General features: G+C 40.2%; 1 protein-coding gene across 1 annotated transcript in view; it reads right to left on the bottom strand.

The window, feature by feature from the left end:
- Sptlc2 (serine palmitoyltransferase long chain base subunit 2) overlaps window positions 1-19,404 on the bottom strand; it is a 97,896-nt gene extending 78,492 nt beyond the window's left edge. Inside the window, exons 1-2 of the mRNA XM_063241063.1 lie at window positions 19,272-19,404; window positions 19,055-19,196 (exon numbers count right to left, since the gene is read on the bottom strand). Coding sequence (XP_063097133.1) covers window positions 19,055-19,183 — 129 coding nt within the window. The 5' untranslated portion in view covers window positions 19,184-19,196; window positions 19,272-19,404. The remainder of the gene's footprint in view (window positions 1-19,054; window positions 19,197-19,271) is intronic.
- Between the last annotated feature and the right edge of the window lie 613 nt (window positions 19,405-20,017).

The raw sequence follows: 20,017 nt of genomic DNA, 5'->3' as shown, positions 1-20,017 counted from the left end.
ACAACTCTGAGATCCCACCTCACTCCAGAAAGAATAACTGTCATCAAGAAATCAACCAATAACAAATGCTGGAGGGTTAAAGGAATTCTCCTTTGTTGTTAGTGGGAGTGTGAATTGGTGCAACCACTGTTAAAATTTGTGGGGAGATTTCTCAAAAAGCTAGGACTAGAGGTTCCATTTGACTCAGCCATTCTTCTATCTTCCCAAAAGAATTAAAAGCATCGGGGCTGGGGATTTAGTTCAGCAGCATAAGCGCCTTGTAAGCAGGCAGTCATAAGTTCGATCCTTGGTACCGGTAAAAATACAAAAAAAAAAAAAAAAAAAAAAAAGAATTAAAAGCATCATATCACAGTGATATGTGTACACCTATGTTTATAGCAGCGTAAGTTTCTTAACAGCCAAATCTCAGAAACAACCCACATGCCCATCAACTGCTCAATGGATAGATAGATTTTTTACACAATGGAGTACTAACCTGCCATGAAGTACATGCTCAAAACATTTCTAGGAAAATGGATATACCTTGAGTCCATTCTTAAGTGAAATAAATTAGAGATATATGTGTAAATACCACATTGTTTCCCTGGTGTGAGAAGCAGAAAGTGTAAATAAGAACCAAAATGTGTAGCAGGTAAAATAGGAGGAAAATGTTCAAATGGGGAGAACAAAGGAGAAAGGAAAGGGAAAGGAAAGAAAGGAAAAGTTTTTTTTTAAAAAAAAAAAAGAAAAGGAGGAAAATATAGAAACAAAGCTTTGTAAATGGGGAGGTAAGGGGTTGAATGGAGGGTAGAGGAATGGGGAAAGAAACAAAGTATGTCATGTATAGGTACAAATTCTATTATGAATGTGATTGTTATAGGTATAGGTATCTAAAATGTAACAACAAAATCTAATTTAAAGAAATAGAAAGGCATCACCATGGTGAACATGTATAATGTTCCAAGGGAAGCCACCAGATGATTTTGCCTACAAGTATATTCAGCACTCAGAATAGTATTTATTACTAACAAAAAATTAACACCTATTCTGTAACATTTCCTTTTATTACCATTACAGAAAGTGACACCTGATAGGAATACAATAAATCTTTGTCAAATCAATGAAAACAATGCTTTACACTCTTTGCTCTTTCAAAACAAGTACACTGACAAAGAAGGGACTTGGTTATAGAGATTACACAATTAATACTGAGATACTTCTAGGACTCAGAGCTGATGCCTTTTAGTTTTAAGTAGACTGGCAGTGATATCCAATTCACACTAAGCAAAATATGGGCTGTTAACTAATACAGTGTATTTCAAATTCCAGATTCACTAAGAAGGCTCTTACCAAGTCTGTCATTCTAACTGGAAGCTATACTGTCAACCAAATAACCAAGAAAATACTAGTTTGTCATTGCCTCCAAGTTTGAGAAACAGTGTGCTCACAGAAAGCAGATAAAAATGTGACACTGTTAATATTATACACTTTAAAGTAAGACTCAGGCACTCCTACAAATATCGAAACACAACTGCTTAAAGCAAATGCAAAAAGAAAACAAAAAGGCAAAAAAGGTATTTTTTCAGTCAACATATTAGCATACTACCATAAAATATTACAAGACAGGGCCAGGGCATAGCTCAGCAGTGGAGTGCCTACCTGGCAAGCACAAGGTCATGAATTCAACACCTGGTACAAAAAGGGGGGGTGGGGATTTTATCTGCATGCCTGGAGGCTGTCAACCATGGTTCTTAAGCAGCTGAAAAAGAGCTCTTAACCGAACCAATAATGGAAAAGTGTAAATGAAAGACAAACTGTGTTCATAATACGTATGCCCTAAAATCTAAAATCTCCTAGAATGAAACAAAAGAAATTGGGATAGGGAGTGGGATGGAGGAAGAAAGTATATTTCTTACAACCTTATAAACCAGTTTGACATTTTTCTGTGTGTGTATGTGTGTGTGAGAGAGAGACAGAGAGACAGAGAGACAAAGAGACAAAGAGACAGACAGAGACAGAGAGACAGAGACAGAGACAGAGACTCACTATGTAATTCAGGCTGGCCTTGAACTCACTATGCAATGCAGGCCAGGCTGGTCTTGAATTCATGATAATCCTCCTGCTTCAGCACCCCCACTCACCTGGCATTGTTTTAACCTTCTCTGAAATAGAGCCTTACTATAGTTCAGCAGCCCTGATTTCACTATGAAGTTAGCTCAAGACTAGCTTTAAACTCACAGCAATCTTTCTGCCTCCCAAGTGCTAAGATTACAGATCACGCTGAGCTCTTTTTCCTGTTTTTACAAAAATGAGTACATATTATTAATGAGTTTTCACTTGTCATTTTAAATACATTTACATTGAATTATGCCACAGATTTTATTCATCTTATATCAATCATTATACTTCAAGTTATTTCATTACATTCAGTCTCTGGCAAATCCTCACTTGTTAGTTTTCAAAGACCTTATATGCTCATGAGCATATACAAATCTACACTGCATTCCCAAATTTCTACATCATATAAAATAAAATTACATGCAAATATAATCCTCTCTCTGGAAAAATGACAATCTTCCAACGTGGTAATTCCATTAACAGTGTCCAATACTAATAAAGCAAGACACAGTAATATGTTAGTTAGAAATGGGGAGGTTAGCCAGGCATAGAAGCGCATGCCTATAATGTCAGCACTTGGGAGTCTGCAGCAGCAAGATTGCCCGAAATTCAAGGCCAGCCTGAGCTACATCGTGAGTTTTAAGGCCAGTATGAACTACAGAGACTGTCTGTCTCAAAACAAACAAAATAAAAGCAAAATCCCAAATAAACAAACAATAACCCAACTAATCAACCAACCACAGCAATTAAACACCAAGAACTCTTGTTAAAATTGAAAACTGAAAGATCCTGCCTCTGAATATGAAGAAAAAATACAGAGAGGAGGAGACTGTCAATGTGAACCTAGTAGACACTTAGAGCTACATGCTAAAGTAAAAAGCAAAAGGATGCAACTGACTCAAGAAAAAATAATCTTTAATTATAAATGTATGAAGAGAGATGGGGGAGAATGAATTTTCCAGAATCAGTTGGGAATTTGTTGCAGTACTAATGCCTCTACCATTTAACAGTTCAGTATTTCTCTTTTTTTTTTGAGATTTCCCCCCTCCCGCACTGAGGATTGAACTCCCCACCTCATGCTTGCCAGTCAGCTGCCATGCAGCTGAGCTAAACCCCCAGCCCCTCAGTATTTCTTTAAAATGAGAACATTCTTGCCAACTCCACACATGCATGCCTGTAATCCCAGCAATTGGAAGGCTGAGAAAGGAGGGTCACTGTGAGTTCAAGGTCAGCCGGAACTGCATAGTGAGACCCTGTCTCAAAAATACAAAAAACAAGGGGCTGGGGATTTAGCTCTGCGGCATAAGTGCCTGCCTCGTAAGCAGGTGGTCGTGAGTTTGATCCCTGGTACGGATAAAAACGAAAAAGACAAAAAAAAAAAAAAAAAAAAAAAAAAAAAACCAACCAAGAACATTCTCTTATATAACTATAGCATAATTATCAAAATCCAGAAATTGAAACAATACTATCTAATCTAGCCTACAACTTTATTGGGACTTTATCACTTGTCCTTATGATGTGTTTTATAGTAAAAGAAATATTCTGTCTTTAGTTTCAGAAAACAAACCAAGCTGGGTATGGTGGGGTGTGCCTCTCATCCCAGCACTATGGGAGGCTGAGGCATAAGGACTGCAACAAAGCCAGAATGGCAATTCAGCAGATTAGCATGGCCCTGTATCAGAATAAAATAATAGCTGGGGGGGGGGGAGGGGGACACATATGGGGCAGGTTGTATGTCCTGGGGATGTAGCTCAGTGTAAAAGCCCAGGATTCAATCCCCAATGCTGTCAACAAGTTTGAACTGCACTGCAGTATGACTTACAAGGAATGATTTTCAATAAAGGTTTCAAAACTCTCATGAAAGGACAGAGTAGTAATATAATGATGTAACCCTGGCTAAGTAATTATTGGAGAAACAGGCGTACATTTCTGAGACCACATAAGCATGATTTCCTTGAGCAAATGAACCCACTCCAGCTGAATGTCAGCATGGCAGAACTGCTCACCTGGTGAAGGGTCTAAAAATTATTTTAAAAGCTTCATACCTAATACAAGTCATTCCTTATTCTTCAGCATCAAAGAACTATTATGAGCATTTTGCATTAAATGAACCCCATTCATTTCTATGCAGTATGCTCTGCTGTCCCTTAAATCAGTTCTGCTGATGTTGTCTTTTCTTGGAATTTTACTGAAATGTACTAGCCTCTCCCTATTGCATACCACACATACTGGAGAATAGTTTGCAGCTTTGTACAAATCACACTCCAAATGTGTGTTTCCAGCAGTGCCCCCACTGCTTTTTTTTTTTTTTTTTTAATTTCCAGCAGGGACATTATAAGAAGTACAAAGACCATATATTTTCTGCAATTAGGAAAAATTCCCTCAATTTTGTCAATAAGTAACTCAAGTAAAATGGAGTGAAAAGTGCTTCCAAAGCTACCTGTGAAAACACACTTAGAGCTGGATGTAACAAGTTCCCTATTCAAAATCCCCAAACATCTTCAAGTACGTGTGGACAGGAGCAGCCAGGTGAGTAGCATCCTGTGCACAGAGGGCACTGACCTCACAGGGGAGGAACTGCCCTCACTTGCCACCCACACCAAGCAACAGGATGTAACCAACAGATGCAGAGTCGGGAGGCTCCAGTTCCAGAGCAGCTCTGCCACAGTTCTGCTTCTTTGTCTCAACTTTCTTACACCTCTACCTGTCCTCCACTTACATAGTGCTGTCCCTGGCACTCTGCCCCCTGCCATGAGCTACTACTCTGTTTCTGCCTGGCACTATGCTGCAGAGGCAGCCCTTTCTCTGGGACCACTCCTGGCCTATGACTGATTGATATGGGGTAGATAATTTTGCCAAATGGAACACCATAATTTTCTTTCATGAGGCTTTTGTTTCAATGGGAAGAATCTGGCTGTTGATAAGTGGGAATGTGAATTCTTTATGTATCAGAGTATGCATACCTGAAATGTACATTTTTTATTTTAAAAAAAGTATTTATTGAAAATTTATATATTTTCAACAAATTTTTAAATGGGCATAAGTACTGCTTCTTTTGTAAAATATTCTTTAATACTGTTTTATATGAAAGGACAGAAATAGGAAAAATACTACATACATGGAGAAAATAAAGCCAAGACATTAGAATATAAATAAATATCTTAGGAAATTCGATGGCCCCAGAACTAACACTGTAATATTGTGATGTGCACCACAGTGTATAAAATGTGTATATGCATATATTATAAATATATAAAATAGGAAAGGGATACAATTTTACATAAAAGAAACCATACTACAGTTTTCTGGTCGTTGGTCGTTGATATAAGCAAATATCATTCCTTTTTTTGTTTGTTTTGTTTTTTCAGAAAGGGGCTGGTTGTGTAGTTCAGGGTGGCCTTGAACTCACTATACAGCCCAGGCTTGCCTTGAACTTGTGGCGTTCCTTGTCCCTTAGTTTCCTGAGTACTGGAATTACAAGCATGTGCCACCATGTCCAGCTGATAAATATTCCGGAAGAGGGTGTGTGGAACCAGAAGGATCCAGAACAGTAAAAACCATCCTGGGCAGCAAGAGCAAAGCAGGAAGTATCACAATCCTGGATTTCAAGTTAAACTGCAAAGCAACAGTAATAAAACAATATGATCCTGACAAAACAGACATGAACACAATAGAGGATGCAGAAACAGTACCACGTACATTCAGCCAACAGATCTTTGACAAAGAAGACAAGAACATACACTGGGGGCTGGGGACTTAGCTCAGTGGCATAAGCGCTTGCCTTGCAAGCAGGCAGTTGTGAGTTCGATCCTTGGTACCGATAAAAACGAAAAAGACAAAAAAAAAAAAAAAAAAGACAAATAACGCAAATGGGGGGACCAAAAAATGTACAGAGGGGACAGGGACAGGAGTGGAAGGGAATGTAAAAGTAATTAAGATGTGTTATGTACCTGTACCAACTCCTATGATGAAAGTACTCACTACTTTAAAAGATTTTCTTTAAAGGGTACAATTTGAGGAAGACTTAAAGATATTTTCAAGGGTGGGGAATATAGCTCAGTGGCATAGTGCCTGACTAGCAAGTGAAAGGCCCTAAGTTTGATTCCTGGTACAAATATAAATATAAATATAAATATAAATATATATTTTTAAGATTTGCTGATTGCTTAAGTGCAATGGTCAAAACTTAATTATTTCATCTTTTTTTTTTTTTTTTGTCTTTTTCCTTTTAATCGGTACCGGGGATCGAACTCACGACTGCCTGCTTGCAAGGCAGGCGCTTATGCCGCTAAGCTAAATCCCCAACCCCTATTTCATCTTTTTTTAAAATTAATTTTTTTTTGTTTTGTTTTTTTTGAGACAGGGTCTCACTATGAAGTTTAGGAGCTGGGTTTGAATTCACTATGTAGCCCAGGCTGGTCTCAAACTTATTGCAATCCTCCTGCCTCTGTCTCCCAACTGCTGGGATTACAGGCATGCACCACTACCCCCAGCAAACCTCATCTTTCAATGAATCAGACAACTACCTCAAACAACATAATGTTACACAAAATTGTCTTGGGTTTCTAAATTGCACTGATGGGAGTGTGGCACAGGTGCTGGTTTCCTCAAAATGATCTTAAAGGCAATGCAATTATAGAATTGACTATTATAGAATTTGACTTCTACCACCAAGTATCAGTCTCTGTCTGTGTCTGTCTCTCTTTCTTATTTTCTCACTGTTTCCTTGTTAACATGCTAACCATAAAATTCATGAAGGAAGGCAAAAGTTGAAGAAGAATGAGGGCATTCCTGAAGACAAAGTGGAGGAACCACCTTCATTAGTAAGACTGACTACACAGGTAGTCAGTCTGGGCATGTGATATTGATTACACAACAAAGAAAGGGAAAAACCAGAAAACTCAGAAGTACACTCAGAGTGTGGAATATGATGGATAACAGAGGCAGCATTTCAGATTACTGAGGAACGGAATACCTTTTTGGCTTTTCCATGTGGAAAGAAAAAGGAAACAAAAGAATAGATCTTCACAAATGATACCATTCTGTAAATCAATTCTAGGTTGTTAAATATGTAAATGTTAAAACAAAAAAGCCTAGGGCCAGGAATATAGCTCAGTGGCATAAGTGCCTGTCTGGCAAGCGCAAGGTTATGAGTTTGAGCCCTGGGATCAACCCCCACAAAAAAAACTAAAAAGGAAGCATACATTAGAAATTGTGACCCTAGAGTACAAAATGATTTTCCTAAAACTAGAAAAGCACCAGAAAATATGAGGTAAAGTTGATAAAACTCTACATGTAAGATACCCATACACAATACAACAGCACAGAAAATAATATGCTTTTTAAAGCAATCAAAGAAACACAAGACATCACTGAAAATTACAAAGCATTGCTGAAAGAAAGATGATCTAAATAAATGGAAAGACTTCTAATGATCAGAGATTGGAACACAGTATCAATAAGATAGAAAAACTTCTCTGGGCTGGGGATTTAGCTCAGCAGCCAATCAAGCAGGCGGTCATGAGTGCAATCCCGGGTACCGATAAAAAAAAAAAAAAAAACTTTTCAAATTGACCTATACAAAATCCTGGTTACTTTTTTTAGAGACCTAAACAAACTAATCCTAAAATTCATATGGAAATGTGAGACTTCAAATAAATAAAATCTTGAAAAGAACAAAGTTGGAGCATCCACTTTCCAAATTCAAAAATGACTATAAAACCACAGTAATCAAGAAAGTGTTACTCACATAGGGATAGACATATAATAATCAACAGGTTAAAAGTCCTGAAATAAACCCTGACATTTATGACTGAGTTTGATCAAGCATGCCAAGATAATTCAAGGAAGAAAGAATAGCTTTTACCAAAAAAAAAAAAAAAAAAAAAAAAAATGGTGTAGGGATTATGGATATCTACACTGAAAAGAACTGACTGGTCCCACAGCCTTCCATTAACTCAAAATGGGCTGAGAATGTACAGGACTTGCCTAGCATGTATTTGTGAAGCCTTGAGTTTGATCTCCAGAGCTAAAAACAAAATGACCTGATTTAAAACTATGAAAACAAAAAATTACAAAAATACATGTAAAGCTTTGGGCCTGGGGATTTAGCTCAGCGGCATAAGCACCTGCTTTGCAAGCAGGCAGTCGTGAGTTCGATCCCAGGGACCGATGAAAAGGAAAAAGACAAAAAAAAAATACATGTAAAGCTTTATGATCTTTGAAAAGGCAAAATACAAGCAAGTAAAGGAAAAATGAGAAGGTCACTTGAGAAGGTCAAAATTAAAAACTTCCAGGTCTGAAAGGTCAACATTAAGAAAGCCTAAAGAATAACTGAAGGAGTAAGTCCTGACGCATTTGGGATAATACTACAATGCAGCTGCGTGTTTACACAATAAAAGCATTTTTAAAATGCCTGAAAATAACAGATCTAGAGTTTATGCCTCTAGGGAAGTAGAAAAATAGTATTTCCTCCTGGAAGAAGTCTTTTAAAAAGACAGGGAACTATTGAAACATAAATCAGATCATGACACTGCCCTGCATGGCATCCTAACACAACAGCACAAGGCTGGCATGGTCTGGGCTTACGAAGCCCACATGCCCTGACTCCTCCTCCCACGCAGTTCTGCCCTCACACCCTGCCAGGTCACTTGACACTGAACCCATGCAAACTTACCTGTCTTCTGCCCTTAAGTTACCTTAGCCCTAAAATGTGTTTCTCTTCATTCTCTTTCCTACTCCATGTCAGTCTTTAATTCATATCTTACTTCCTCCAGAGGTTGCCCATAACTACCCTCTAAAATACTCTCTGTGATTTTTTGTTTTTGTTATTATGTGAGACAAGGCCTCATATATTGCCCTGGCTGGCCTCGAGCTTGTCACCTCAAGTGATCTTTCTGCCTCAGGCTCCCAATTATAGGCATGTGTCCTCACTGCTGGTTCCTAATTTTTTTTTTTTTAACTGTAACACTTTTGACTGTGTTTATTTATTTATTTTGGTTTTTTTGAGACAGGGTCTCACTATGCCGTTCAGACTAGCCTTGAATTCACTTTGCAGCCGAGGCTGATCTCAAACTTGCTAGGATCCTCTTGCCTCAACCTCCTGAATGCTGGGGTTACAGGCATGCACCACCACAGCCAAGCTGACTGCAACACTTTAAGCTGTCTGACATGATACTCTGTATGTATTTGCTTATGCCTGCCTCTCACAGCAGAAGGCAACATGCTACATTTCTCTAGACCTCACATCACGCCTAGCTCACTAAAGATTACTAGAACAAATGAAAATTGTTCATTTTTTTATAAAGCCAGCTACTAAACACATACTTTTTTGAGTTAAAGTATGATAGTTTATATGAACCCGCTGGCTGACAAAATGTTCTAGACATTTTAGGACGATGGTAGTACATATATTGTACTTAGACCAACAAAGAGTCTAAGTTTTAGTGTTTCAAGGTTTATAGGTGTTTAAAAAATAATAGAAGCTTCCTGAATGTCCTGAGGAGTTAGGGGTGAGAGCTTGAGAGAGCAGAAGAGGCCACCACAGGCTCTGGTGGCCTAGAAATGACAGACAGGCCCTGGCATACCTCGCAGCCTTCCATTAGGAGCAGCAAGGCCAGTGACGTCAGTACGCTTATCCCACTGTCTCACTGAGGGTTTAAGCAGTGACACCTAGGCTGGTGCAACAAAGGAAGACGAAAACAAGAAGCAATGATTTATTGTCATGCCCTTCTTTTCTCACACTGACTCTTGAAATGCCAACAAGTGAGGTAACAGGTTATGACTACCAGTTAGATTATATGGATTTACATGCTGGGAACCCTGTGGTAGATGTTGGGTAACCTGACTGCCTCATTTATAATCCTTGCTTTTATGTAGACAAAAAAACAGGTTATTCTCAGCACAGCTAAATTAGTTGGTGTTAAACCTCATTTCCTAAAAACAGACATCTTCTTAGCAGAAGACATTTTCTTAAGCAGAGAAAATTCATACAACTATTTATTCAATCCAAATTTAGCTAATAATATGAATAGCAAAACGAGCTAATTATATGAATAGTAAAAATGAGCATGAAAGAGGAGTATAAAGTAAAATTCTAATATTAAGCTACTGATGATTTTTACACAATCAGATTAAGTTGAAGTATCTCTGAAATAACTAAAGAAAAATTTGATTTGAAGGAAATCTAAAAAATATGACTAAGAAATGACAAATGAAAATGTAAATAATTGGATTCTAACTTTGATATTTAACTTTTTGTAACAAATTGTTTAATCTACTTTCCTTGATTTTGTAATTTAACCAAGTGAACAGAAAGAGGAAAAACTCTAATAATCACTTGTAAAAACTGCTTATGGGGGCTGGGGATTTAGCTCAGCGGCATAGCACCTGCCTTGCAAGCGTGTGGTCGTGAGTTCGATCCCTGGTACCAGTAAAAATACAAAAAAAAAATGCTTATGACTCTGTACATTTTTCATCTTGCATATCCCTTCAGACAGTATGTACATCCCTTCAGACAGTATTCATTAAAACAGTTTCCTGGCTGAGTGTAGTACCACATGTTTATAATCCCCTCACTCAGGAGGTAGAGGCAGGAGGATCTCTGTGAGTTCAAAGCCAGCCTGAGTTACAGTAAGTTCAAGGCCAGATTGAACTGCATGGCAAGACTGGTCTCAACTCCATCCCCCAAAAAGCTTCCTTATTCTTTGTCTCAAAAATCATGTGATTATTTACATCCATTTTTCTTAAAAGAAAAGGCTGCATAATCCTTAAGACAAGCATTATCTCTCTCAGTGTTGTTTCATCTTTTGAGACACGGACTCATTATGCCACAGGCGGCCTTGAACTCATTCTATAGCCCACACTGGGTTCAAATTCCTCACAATCTCCTGCCTCCTGAGATTACAGACATACACCACCATGCCCTACAAGAATTATCTCACATTTGTATCATCAAATATAGGATGCAGCTCTTGAAGTATAAAAATTAAATATTTGGGGGATTTTTTTTCAAAAATATGAAATAAAACTATGATGATTTTGAGCTTCTCCATGAAATAGTGCTATGGGTTCCAAAGAGAAGCTTTGATGTCTGAAAATTATCTTTACAGTTCTGAAAACGTTAAAAAATTAAACATGAGAAATCTTCACTTCTGAGCATATTAATTGGGAGATGTCCCAAGGCTAACAGTGCCAAAGTAAAAAGGTCAACCTATACTGTATACTGTGCCTTCTCTCTCCCATCTCTCACTCAGTCCCTCCCTCCTAGGAAAACAGAAGTTTCTGACTGATTGCCAGAAGCCGACTACAAAAGACCTTCAGAGACTGCAGTCAATGCTGTTCGTACCTTCTGTTCTCTTAGGCAGATACAGTGAGGGGTAGCCTGCACTGGGTGAGGGGTTTTGGGCTGGGCTGAAGGTTTTGGTGAACTCAGTCCACTACAGTGACCACTGCCACAAAACTGTATGAAGAAAAAAGCTCTAATTAAATTTTTTCCATAGACAGTTTTTCTAAAACTCTGTATTAATCAATTATTTACTTTTTATGATTTTTTCCTCTTACAAAAGAGCACCGTTTAGTGCTTTGGTGCTTGTTCAATGTAGTTTGACATTCTTACTGGACAAATGTTAAATTCTGATTTGTGATCTTCAGGGATTTGAGAATAATACCTAACTTCATGTGAATTAAGGTGACCCTGGCAAAACGTTATAGCAGAAAATTAAAATCTGACTGACTCTTTCAAAATACTGAAATATCTATTTATAATTTTGAACAAGGTGATCCTTACCTTAGATAACATAGTAAGCAGTATTCTAAATGACAAAACTGGTAAAGCTGGAAAATACCTTTTAAAATGTCTTGAAGCCCTAAGTTTATAGGTTATGCCAACATAAATAGCCAAGAAATATAAAAGAAATAAATTCTAAGAGATTTTAATATAGAATCTGTATCTCCTAGCATTTTTAGCTGTGAATAGAAAAGGCTAGCTAAACTAAGCACAAAAGATGATAAACTGAAAAGATAATATGCCTTAAAAGGAGAGGAGGGAGAACTGATCAACAAGTAGGTCTCAAAAAAGGGAGGAACTAGAGAGCTCTCAGAACTGCAGTGGGGCAGGTTAAGAACCTTTCTTCCAGGCACTGCCCTCTAGTCTCTCATCTATTAAAACTTTAATCTCCCAGGAGAGGGTTATTGGGTTCCGTTTCACCAATGTGTCTACCCCACGTCAATCAGATACAGCCAAGGAATGCAGTCACGAAGCACAACTGTGCCTACCAGGAGGCCACTCAGTACATCAGGCAGTAGTCTCAGTAAAGGGAAATGCAACAGATGCAAACCCAGCTCCACACGCGCGGGCAGAGCAGAATGCCAGGGACGGCACTATATAAGTAGAGGACACGGTAGAGGTGTAAGAAAGTTGAGACAAAGAAGAAGAACTGTGGCAGAGCTGCTCTGGAACTCCAGCCTCCTGACTCTGCATCTGTTGGTTACACCTTGGCGCTTATCTAGATGGGCAAGTGCTACAGGCAGTGTGGGTGGCAGATGAGGGCACTTACTCCTCTGCAGACATCAGTGCCCTCTGTGTGCAGGATGCTGCTCACCTGGCTGCTCCTGTCCACACGTACTTGAAGGTCTTCAAGTGGAGATTTTGAACAGGGAACTTGTCACGTCCAGCTCTGAGTGTGTTTTCACAGGTAGCTTTGGAAGCACTTTTCACTTCATTTTACTTGAGTTACTTATTGACAAAACTGAGGGAATTTTTCCTGACTGCAGAAAATATATGGACTCTGCACTTCTTATAAGGGCAGTGGGGGCACTGCTGGAAACATACATTTAGAGTGTGATTTGTACAAAGCTCCAAGCTATTCTTTAGTATGTGTGGTATGCGACAGGGAGAGGCTAGTAAAATCCCAAGAAAAGGCCAGCCTCTATAAACAACTTTTAAGACATGAAACCTATTGTCACTCTATCTATGTAACTATCTACCTACCAATCTATCTATTGACAGTGTTGAGGACTGAACTCTGGGCCTTTGCACTAAGCCATGTCCCAGGCTTTTTTTTTTTTTTTTTTTTTGAGATACAGTCTCACCAATTTACGAAGCTGCTCAGGCTGAGCTTGAAATTTTAATCCTTCTGCCTCGGCCTGCCAGAGTGCTGGGATTACAGGTGTACACTACCATACCTCAACTCCCACTACCTAATTTTAATTCTCAGAAGTTACCAATAAAATTCTATATTGCAAATGCAGTGGCACAGTAGAGTCAGACAAACCCGCAACACATCCCAGGTTTTTACAACTTAGTAACTGTTACCACTAGGCCAGTTATAAGTGACATGGACTTCAGGCTTCTCACTTCTACAATGGGGATACCATTTACCTAGCTGAGCTCTTGTGAAGATTAGATAAATCAGGAGAGAGGCTGGCACAGAGTACGTACTCCACATATGGTACCCCATTACTATTCTTGGTTTCTCTCACTGCCTGAAAATATTATTTATGTTTCCTACTGAAATAGCCTCCATTTCCCTGGGCTTTCCCTACACCTACTTCCTCCCAACGATGTTCTTTCACAATCACTGTGCTTCAACAACTTGTAGTTGCCTATACCTTCTCCCAAAAAGATTAATTACAATTACATACCTCATCTTTAGTTTAACTCTTTTCTATCTACTTTGTCAACTACCACTCATTCCTTTAACACCTCCTGAGTTTTTATTACATACTAAGCACAATGCAAAGAGTAAAATCTCCTATGTTTGCTTTAGGAGCTTATTTAGCAGGGACGTGGGGGCGCATGCCTATAATCCTAGCACTCCAGAGGCTGAGGCAGGAGGACTGCTATGAGTTATAGGCCAGTATGGGCTACACAAGCGAGTTTAAGGCCAGCCTGAACCCCATAGTGAGACTTTGTCTAAAACAAAAACAAAAAACACTGCCATCACAAAAAAACAGATGCTTTGACTAATTAAAGATTATTATATTTAACAGGTCAGTACTTTATTCAATAGTTCCTAAATCTTTCCAGATCACAAAAATTGTTGAACACTTCTACCAACCTCAATATGAATCTCTGAGGTAAGGTTGGATCATACCCATGGTTTCAATACAACTGTGTTATCTTCCTGTATTCAGCTGAGAGTGGCGGCACTGGTCTGTAATTCCAGCACTTGGGAGCTGACAAAGAAGGAGCACCATGAGTTCAAAGCAAGCCTGAGCTACACAATGAATTCAAGGCCAGCCTGAACTACAAAGTGAAACCCTGTCTCAACAAAACAAAAACAAGGAAGGAAGGAAGGCAGGCAGGCAAGCAGAGGACTGATTTACCCAGTCCTCGTTAAAAAAATGAATCCCAATCCCAATGTATACACACACACACACACACAATATTATGCATCATAAAAAGGATGAAATTCTGTCATTTGAAAAACATGGTTCAGTATGTTAAATGAAGTTAGGAATAGAAAGACAAATACCACATCTCGGGGCTGGGGATTTAGCTCAGCGGCATAAGCACCTGCCTTGCAAGCAGGGGGTCGTGAGTTCGATCCCCGGTACCGATAAAAATGAAAAAGACAAAAAAAAAAAAAAAAAAGAAGAAGAAGAAGAAAAGAAAAAAAAATACCGCATCTCATTTGTATGTGAAATCTAAATTGATCGCGGAAGTTGAGAGTAGAGTGGTTTCCAGAGAGTGGGGAGGGAAAGGCAACAGAGAAAGGTTCATCAGTGGGTGTTAAATTACCGTTAAGCTAGAGCAAAAAGTTCTGGTGTGCTGCTAAACAGTAGGATTACTACAAATAACATTAATTACTGCATATTTCAAAAGACTAGACTAAAGGAGTTTGAAAATTCTCACCATAAAGAAATTCTAAATGTTGGAGGGGACGGATACATTTAGCCTGATTTAAGCATTACATAGTACTCCATTAATATGTACAATTTTTGTATTTCTGTATACTAGTTAATTTTAAAAAATGATGCTGGGGATTTAGCTAAGTAACACGAGCGCCTGCCTGGCATGTATGAGGCTGTGTTTGATCCACGGTACAAAAAAATAAAATAAAATAGGCTCTAAAAAACGAAATCCTACCTAATATAAAGATTATCCCAATGTTTTAAGACCCTTCAGTAAATATGTATTATTTCTACAATTGAGTAAAAATTATTTTAAAAGGAAAAATAGCTGCCTTGAACTTCATACTAGTCTTGAAAATAGTCTTAAAAGACAGAAACTAAATTTTCTGATATGAAATGGATCAAGAGCAAAGGGTTAAAGCATATTGCAGAAACCTTAGAATCTGTTCAGAAGGCAACTGACTTTTAAAGACCTCAAGCCATTTATTTAATCAAGCAAGGCACACCCACTCGCATGCAAACACTGCCTCTACCCATCCCTCTCAATTGCCTATTCTACCAATAAACACTACTTTCTTTCAAAAGCTGAATCTAATTGAATCAACCAATTAATTCTCTTGCTCAGAGCTCTACAAGCTTCTAGGGCACCTGGGCCCACCCTAAAAAGTGGGCAGTCTGCCCTCCCTTAACACCCGAGTTTTAAAATGCTATCCTAAGAACAGTGTTGTTTTTTCTTAAAGTATTTTTATTAAAGAGAATTCCTGAGAACAACAAACAACTGGAATCTTTCCGAACTAGCTAATAAAAATCAAATGTTTTTTCTCCTGGAGCAAAGGCATCTGGAACAAAATCTTATCCAAAAACCTGAAAGTACTGCAGTTGCAACATTACTTCTGCAAAGCCTTGAAGCTCTCAAGATGTCTCATCAGTCCCTGTCAAACCTGAAGTGGTACACAGTGGCCATTCTGGATATTCCTCTTGTTCCTGTCTCATAAACAAACTTCTCCTTTCCTCCAACTATCATATTAAATCCCCAGTTACTGTTTTGCTTTATTGGAAACAAAAACGGTAATCTATTTATCAAATAACCTTTTCTTGTTCACTTGCCCCCTTAAGTGTAACTTGTGGGACACACACCTTTTTCCCCTTTTTTTCTTTTCTTTTCTTTTTGGTACTGGAATCGAACTCATGACCTCAGGCTTACCAAGCAGGTGCTGTGCCACTGAGAGAACTAACACTTTATTCGACTCTGTCTTATCATTTAATCTCACTTGTGCTCCAGTGTCACCTTGAAATTGATTTTACTTATTTTAGTAAGGAGAAGACACTCTTCTAATAGTTCATTAACATTGCTTACAAGAGAAAGAAAGTTTTCTCCACCTTGGACCCGTTTCACCTCGTGGTTTTACTCTATGAAACTCCCTAGAAAAGACAGTCTTTGGCAACCCACTTAGGACCCGTTCTATCTCTCTCAGACAGCTTTCTCTCTCAGTAAACATATTCTGCTCTTAAAACAAACAAACAACAACAAAACACAACTTTTTAGCCTGGTGTGATGGCACATGCCTGAAATCCCAGCACTTGGAGGCTGAGGCAGGAGTATTGCTATGAGTTCAAGGCCAGCCTGAGCTACATAGTAAGCTCACCGCCAGGCTGAACTATACAGTAAGACCTTATCTCAACAATGACAACCACAGACAACAAAAAATGACAAAGACAACAACTTTTTAAAAAGATACTCTCTTGCTGTCATGAAGTTACCAAATGTCTTGCATGAGGAAAAAACAAAACCAAAACTCAATGTTCCTCTATATGTATGACCCAATCTACAGATCTGAACAGGGCCGGGGGTTTAGCTCAGCGGCACAAGCACCTGCCTGGCAAATGCTAGGTCACGAGTTTGATCCTCAGTACCAAAAAATAAAAAATAAAAAGCCTACTAAAAAACAGTTTTCAAGAAGAGATACTTCAGGCCTCAGAGCATTCCACTAGACCATTCTGCCAAATACCACCCATTTGAGTGAAACTGTTTACCAAATTATGTCCCAAAAAAATCAGCCAGATGTTATGCTCACAGATTTTTAAATTTCAATTTAATATGACATTTCTTCATCTTATTAGTTGGCAAGCTCTGAAGAAACATTATGCCTACAATTGCTACCTCAATTGATTCTAGGCAAAACTTGATTTACTACTTAATCAGACAATTCCTACTGACAGAAAAATACACTCAAACACAAAGCATGCCTAACATGTCATCAGCTTTCTCCTGACTTCCTTTCTTCATACTTCACCCATTCACCTACAGTCATTAAATTTCTCTGTTATATGCTGCACCACAACCAATTTTGTCTTATTAGCCATTTACATTGCTAGGAAAATAAAGAGATTCTTCTCCCACTTATAATAAGCTTATTATTATATGTGCTCTCTCACAATTATATCTTAAAAAATAAATTTTTTTTTGTCTTTTTCCTTTTTATCAGTACCAGGGATCGAACTCACGACTGCCTGCTTGCAAGGCAGGCGCTTATGCCACTGAGCTAAATCCTCAGCCCTGTATCTTAAAAAGTAAAAACCAACCTTTGAATTTGTATAATTTTTAACATCCCAGGCGGATGAAGACTCATGTATTTTCCCAAAACTCTCCAGCCTAATAGCTAACTGGTGACCTGGAGAAATGCTTTACTTTCTGTTTCTAATCAAAACAGCAGGCCTATTCATCATAGTTACTGGTATGGAGAGGAGGCTGCAGGACATTCATATTAAAGCCAACTTAAGATCACTGTCCTAGCCAGGTTTGGTGGTGCCTACAATCCTAGCCCTTAGGGAGGCTAGAGTAGGAGGACTGCAAATGTAAGTCCTGCCTGGACAATTTAGAAAGATCCTATCTTTAACACAACAGGTCTGAGGATGTAGCTCTGTAATAGAGTTCAATACTACCAAGAGAAAAAAAAAAAAATCACTGTTTTAGCAAAACCATAACAGTTATACTCTTACTGAAAGGGAACAGGCAGTTTAAAAAAAAAAACAAAGGTTTTCCTTAGTAACTGAACAAGATTTAGAATTAAAGTCAACACAACACATCCTCTTCCAGCAACTCTGGTGGTGTTTTTTTCCTTTCTTTCTTTTTTTTTTTTTTCTTTTTCTTTTTTTTGTCTCTTTTGAGACAAGGTTTCACTATGCAGTTCAGGCTGGCCTCAAACTCACAAGGATCCTCCTGGTTCAGCCTTGAGGCTGAATGATGGGATTACAGGCATGTGCCACCACATCCGGCCTTTTTCCAGCCACTTTGATCTCACATCTTTTAAGTAGTTTATCATTTAAAACATACTAGTAATTTGGAGGGTGATAGTATATGTTCGATCAGAACTGAAATATTTTAGAATTGCCTAAACTTAACTGATGATTCACTCTTGGTTAACCGGTACAGAGACTCAACACAAGTTAAAACCAACCCCTATGTGACAGCCTTGCTGCTCAAAAGGACCCCCTACTTCCACCTGGGGAGTGCAAGGAGGGTCTCACACGAGCAAACGAGGAGATAATGCTTTCCTTCCAAGTGCAAGGCCGGGTTCGCTGCCAGGTCCAGGGCACAGCGTCCTGCGTGGGGAGGGAGTCCAGGAAGGGACTGGGTGTGTTTCCACCTGGCACCGTCTCTTAACTTTCTCAGTCTCTCGAGGACCCCAAGGGTGGTGTCCTTGAACCGCTGTAATTTAAGAGGAAGCTGCGACTTCGAGGGTTTGAGGAGAGGCCCGCGTGAGGGAAAACCTCGGGTGGCGCCTGCTGGGGCGCGAGGGGTCAGTGATTGCTTCCCCGGGGCGCGGCCCGCACTTCTGGCGGGAGTAGGCAGCGGAAGACTGAACCCCGGGCTCGCAGTGGAGCCCAAGTCTCCGGGTCGAGGCCAGACGGCCTAGAGGCGCGCAGCAAGTCGGAAGCCCCACGCCGCCCAGCACACTCCGGCCGGGGGCGCTCGGTGCCCAGACCCCGCTGCCAGCACCCTGTCACCGCGGCTCCGCCCAGCCGGGCCCGGCCCCAGTTCGCAGGGATCCGGCCCACCTCCCCAGCCCGGCGCGGCCGCTCAGTCCCGTTGTCGTCGTACCTGGCCGGCGGCGGCGGCGGCGACATCGGCGCCGCTCCTCACGTACCCGTTCCGCAATTCCCCATTCGCCACGCAGCCGTTTGCCCGCACCGGGCGTCGGCAGCAGCAGCCTGCGGGCCCCGGCCGCATCGTCTCAGCAGCACTACGGGGAAGGAAGCGTCTGTAAGGAGCAGCGGCAGCAGCACTCCAACCCCGCTCCGCACCACACCGCACCCACCTCCCCGAAACCGGAAATGGTTTCAGCGCCGCCGATTCCTGGACTGGCAGTCACAAGGGGGCGGGGCCCACCCTCAGAGGACGCGGCTCGCCCAAAGTCCGGAGGCTGAGGGAGACCCCGGGCGGGGCCTGGCCGGGAGGGGCGGGCCTGAAAGCAGATGGCCAATCCGAGTGAGTGGAAGGCGGGAGATGGCTGCTGTGTGACCAATCAAAGACCATAATAAAGCAGTTCGCGGATATAGAAGGGGCTTCTCTGGCACGACTTGTGGGTCTGGCACCTGATTGGACACCTGAGCCAGATCGTGGGTTGGGCTTAGCTGCAGACTGAGGAGGGGACGGAGGGGGAAGTAGCCAATTAGAAAGTGAAGAAAGAAAGGGGCCGAGCCTAAGTCTCCAGAGTAGGTTCTGTGGTCCTCCAACCTGGTTGTCCAGGGCAGATGATGACCTCCACTAACCTTGGCTACCTGTAAGCTCCTGAATTGAATCCAAGCCCAACACAGGCAGCTCCTTTATTTCATTAGCAAAATCCTCTGTGAGTGTTACTGGAATAGGTTTTTTTGGGGGTATTACCATTCTTCAATATACACCACACATAAACACTTTTTTTTTCTGCTGCTGCTATTACTGCTCTGAGAGTTGAACCCAGGGACTTGCTCACGCCTCTCACACACGCCATTCACTTTTGTCCCTGCCATGGTTTTCCATACAATATCCTTAAAAGTCTTTCCTTGAAAGTCAAGAAACTTG

Source organism: Cavia porcellus, unplaced genomic scaffold (genome assembly GCF_034190915.1).
Source record: "Cavia porcellus strain 051 isolate PalLab524CR breed Dunkin Hartley unplaced genomic scaffold, mCavPor4.1 scaffold_31, whole genome shotgun sequence".
Taxonomy (NCBI): Eukaryota; Metazoa; Chordata; class Mammalia; order Rodentia; family Caviidae; genus Cavia; species Cavia porcellus.
Note: the sequence above shows the minus strand (reverse complement) of the source record. Positions and strands in the feature narration are given on the sequence as shown.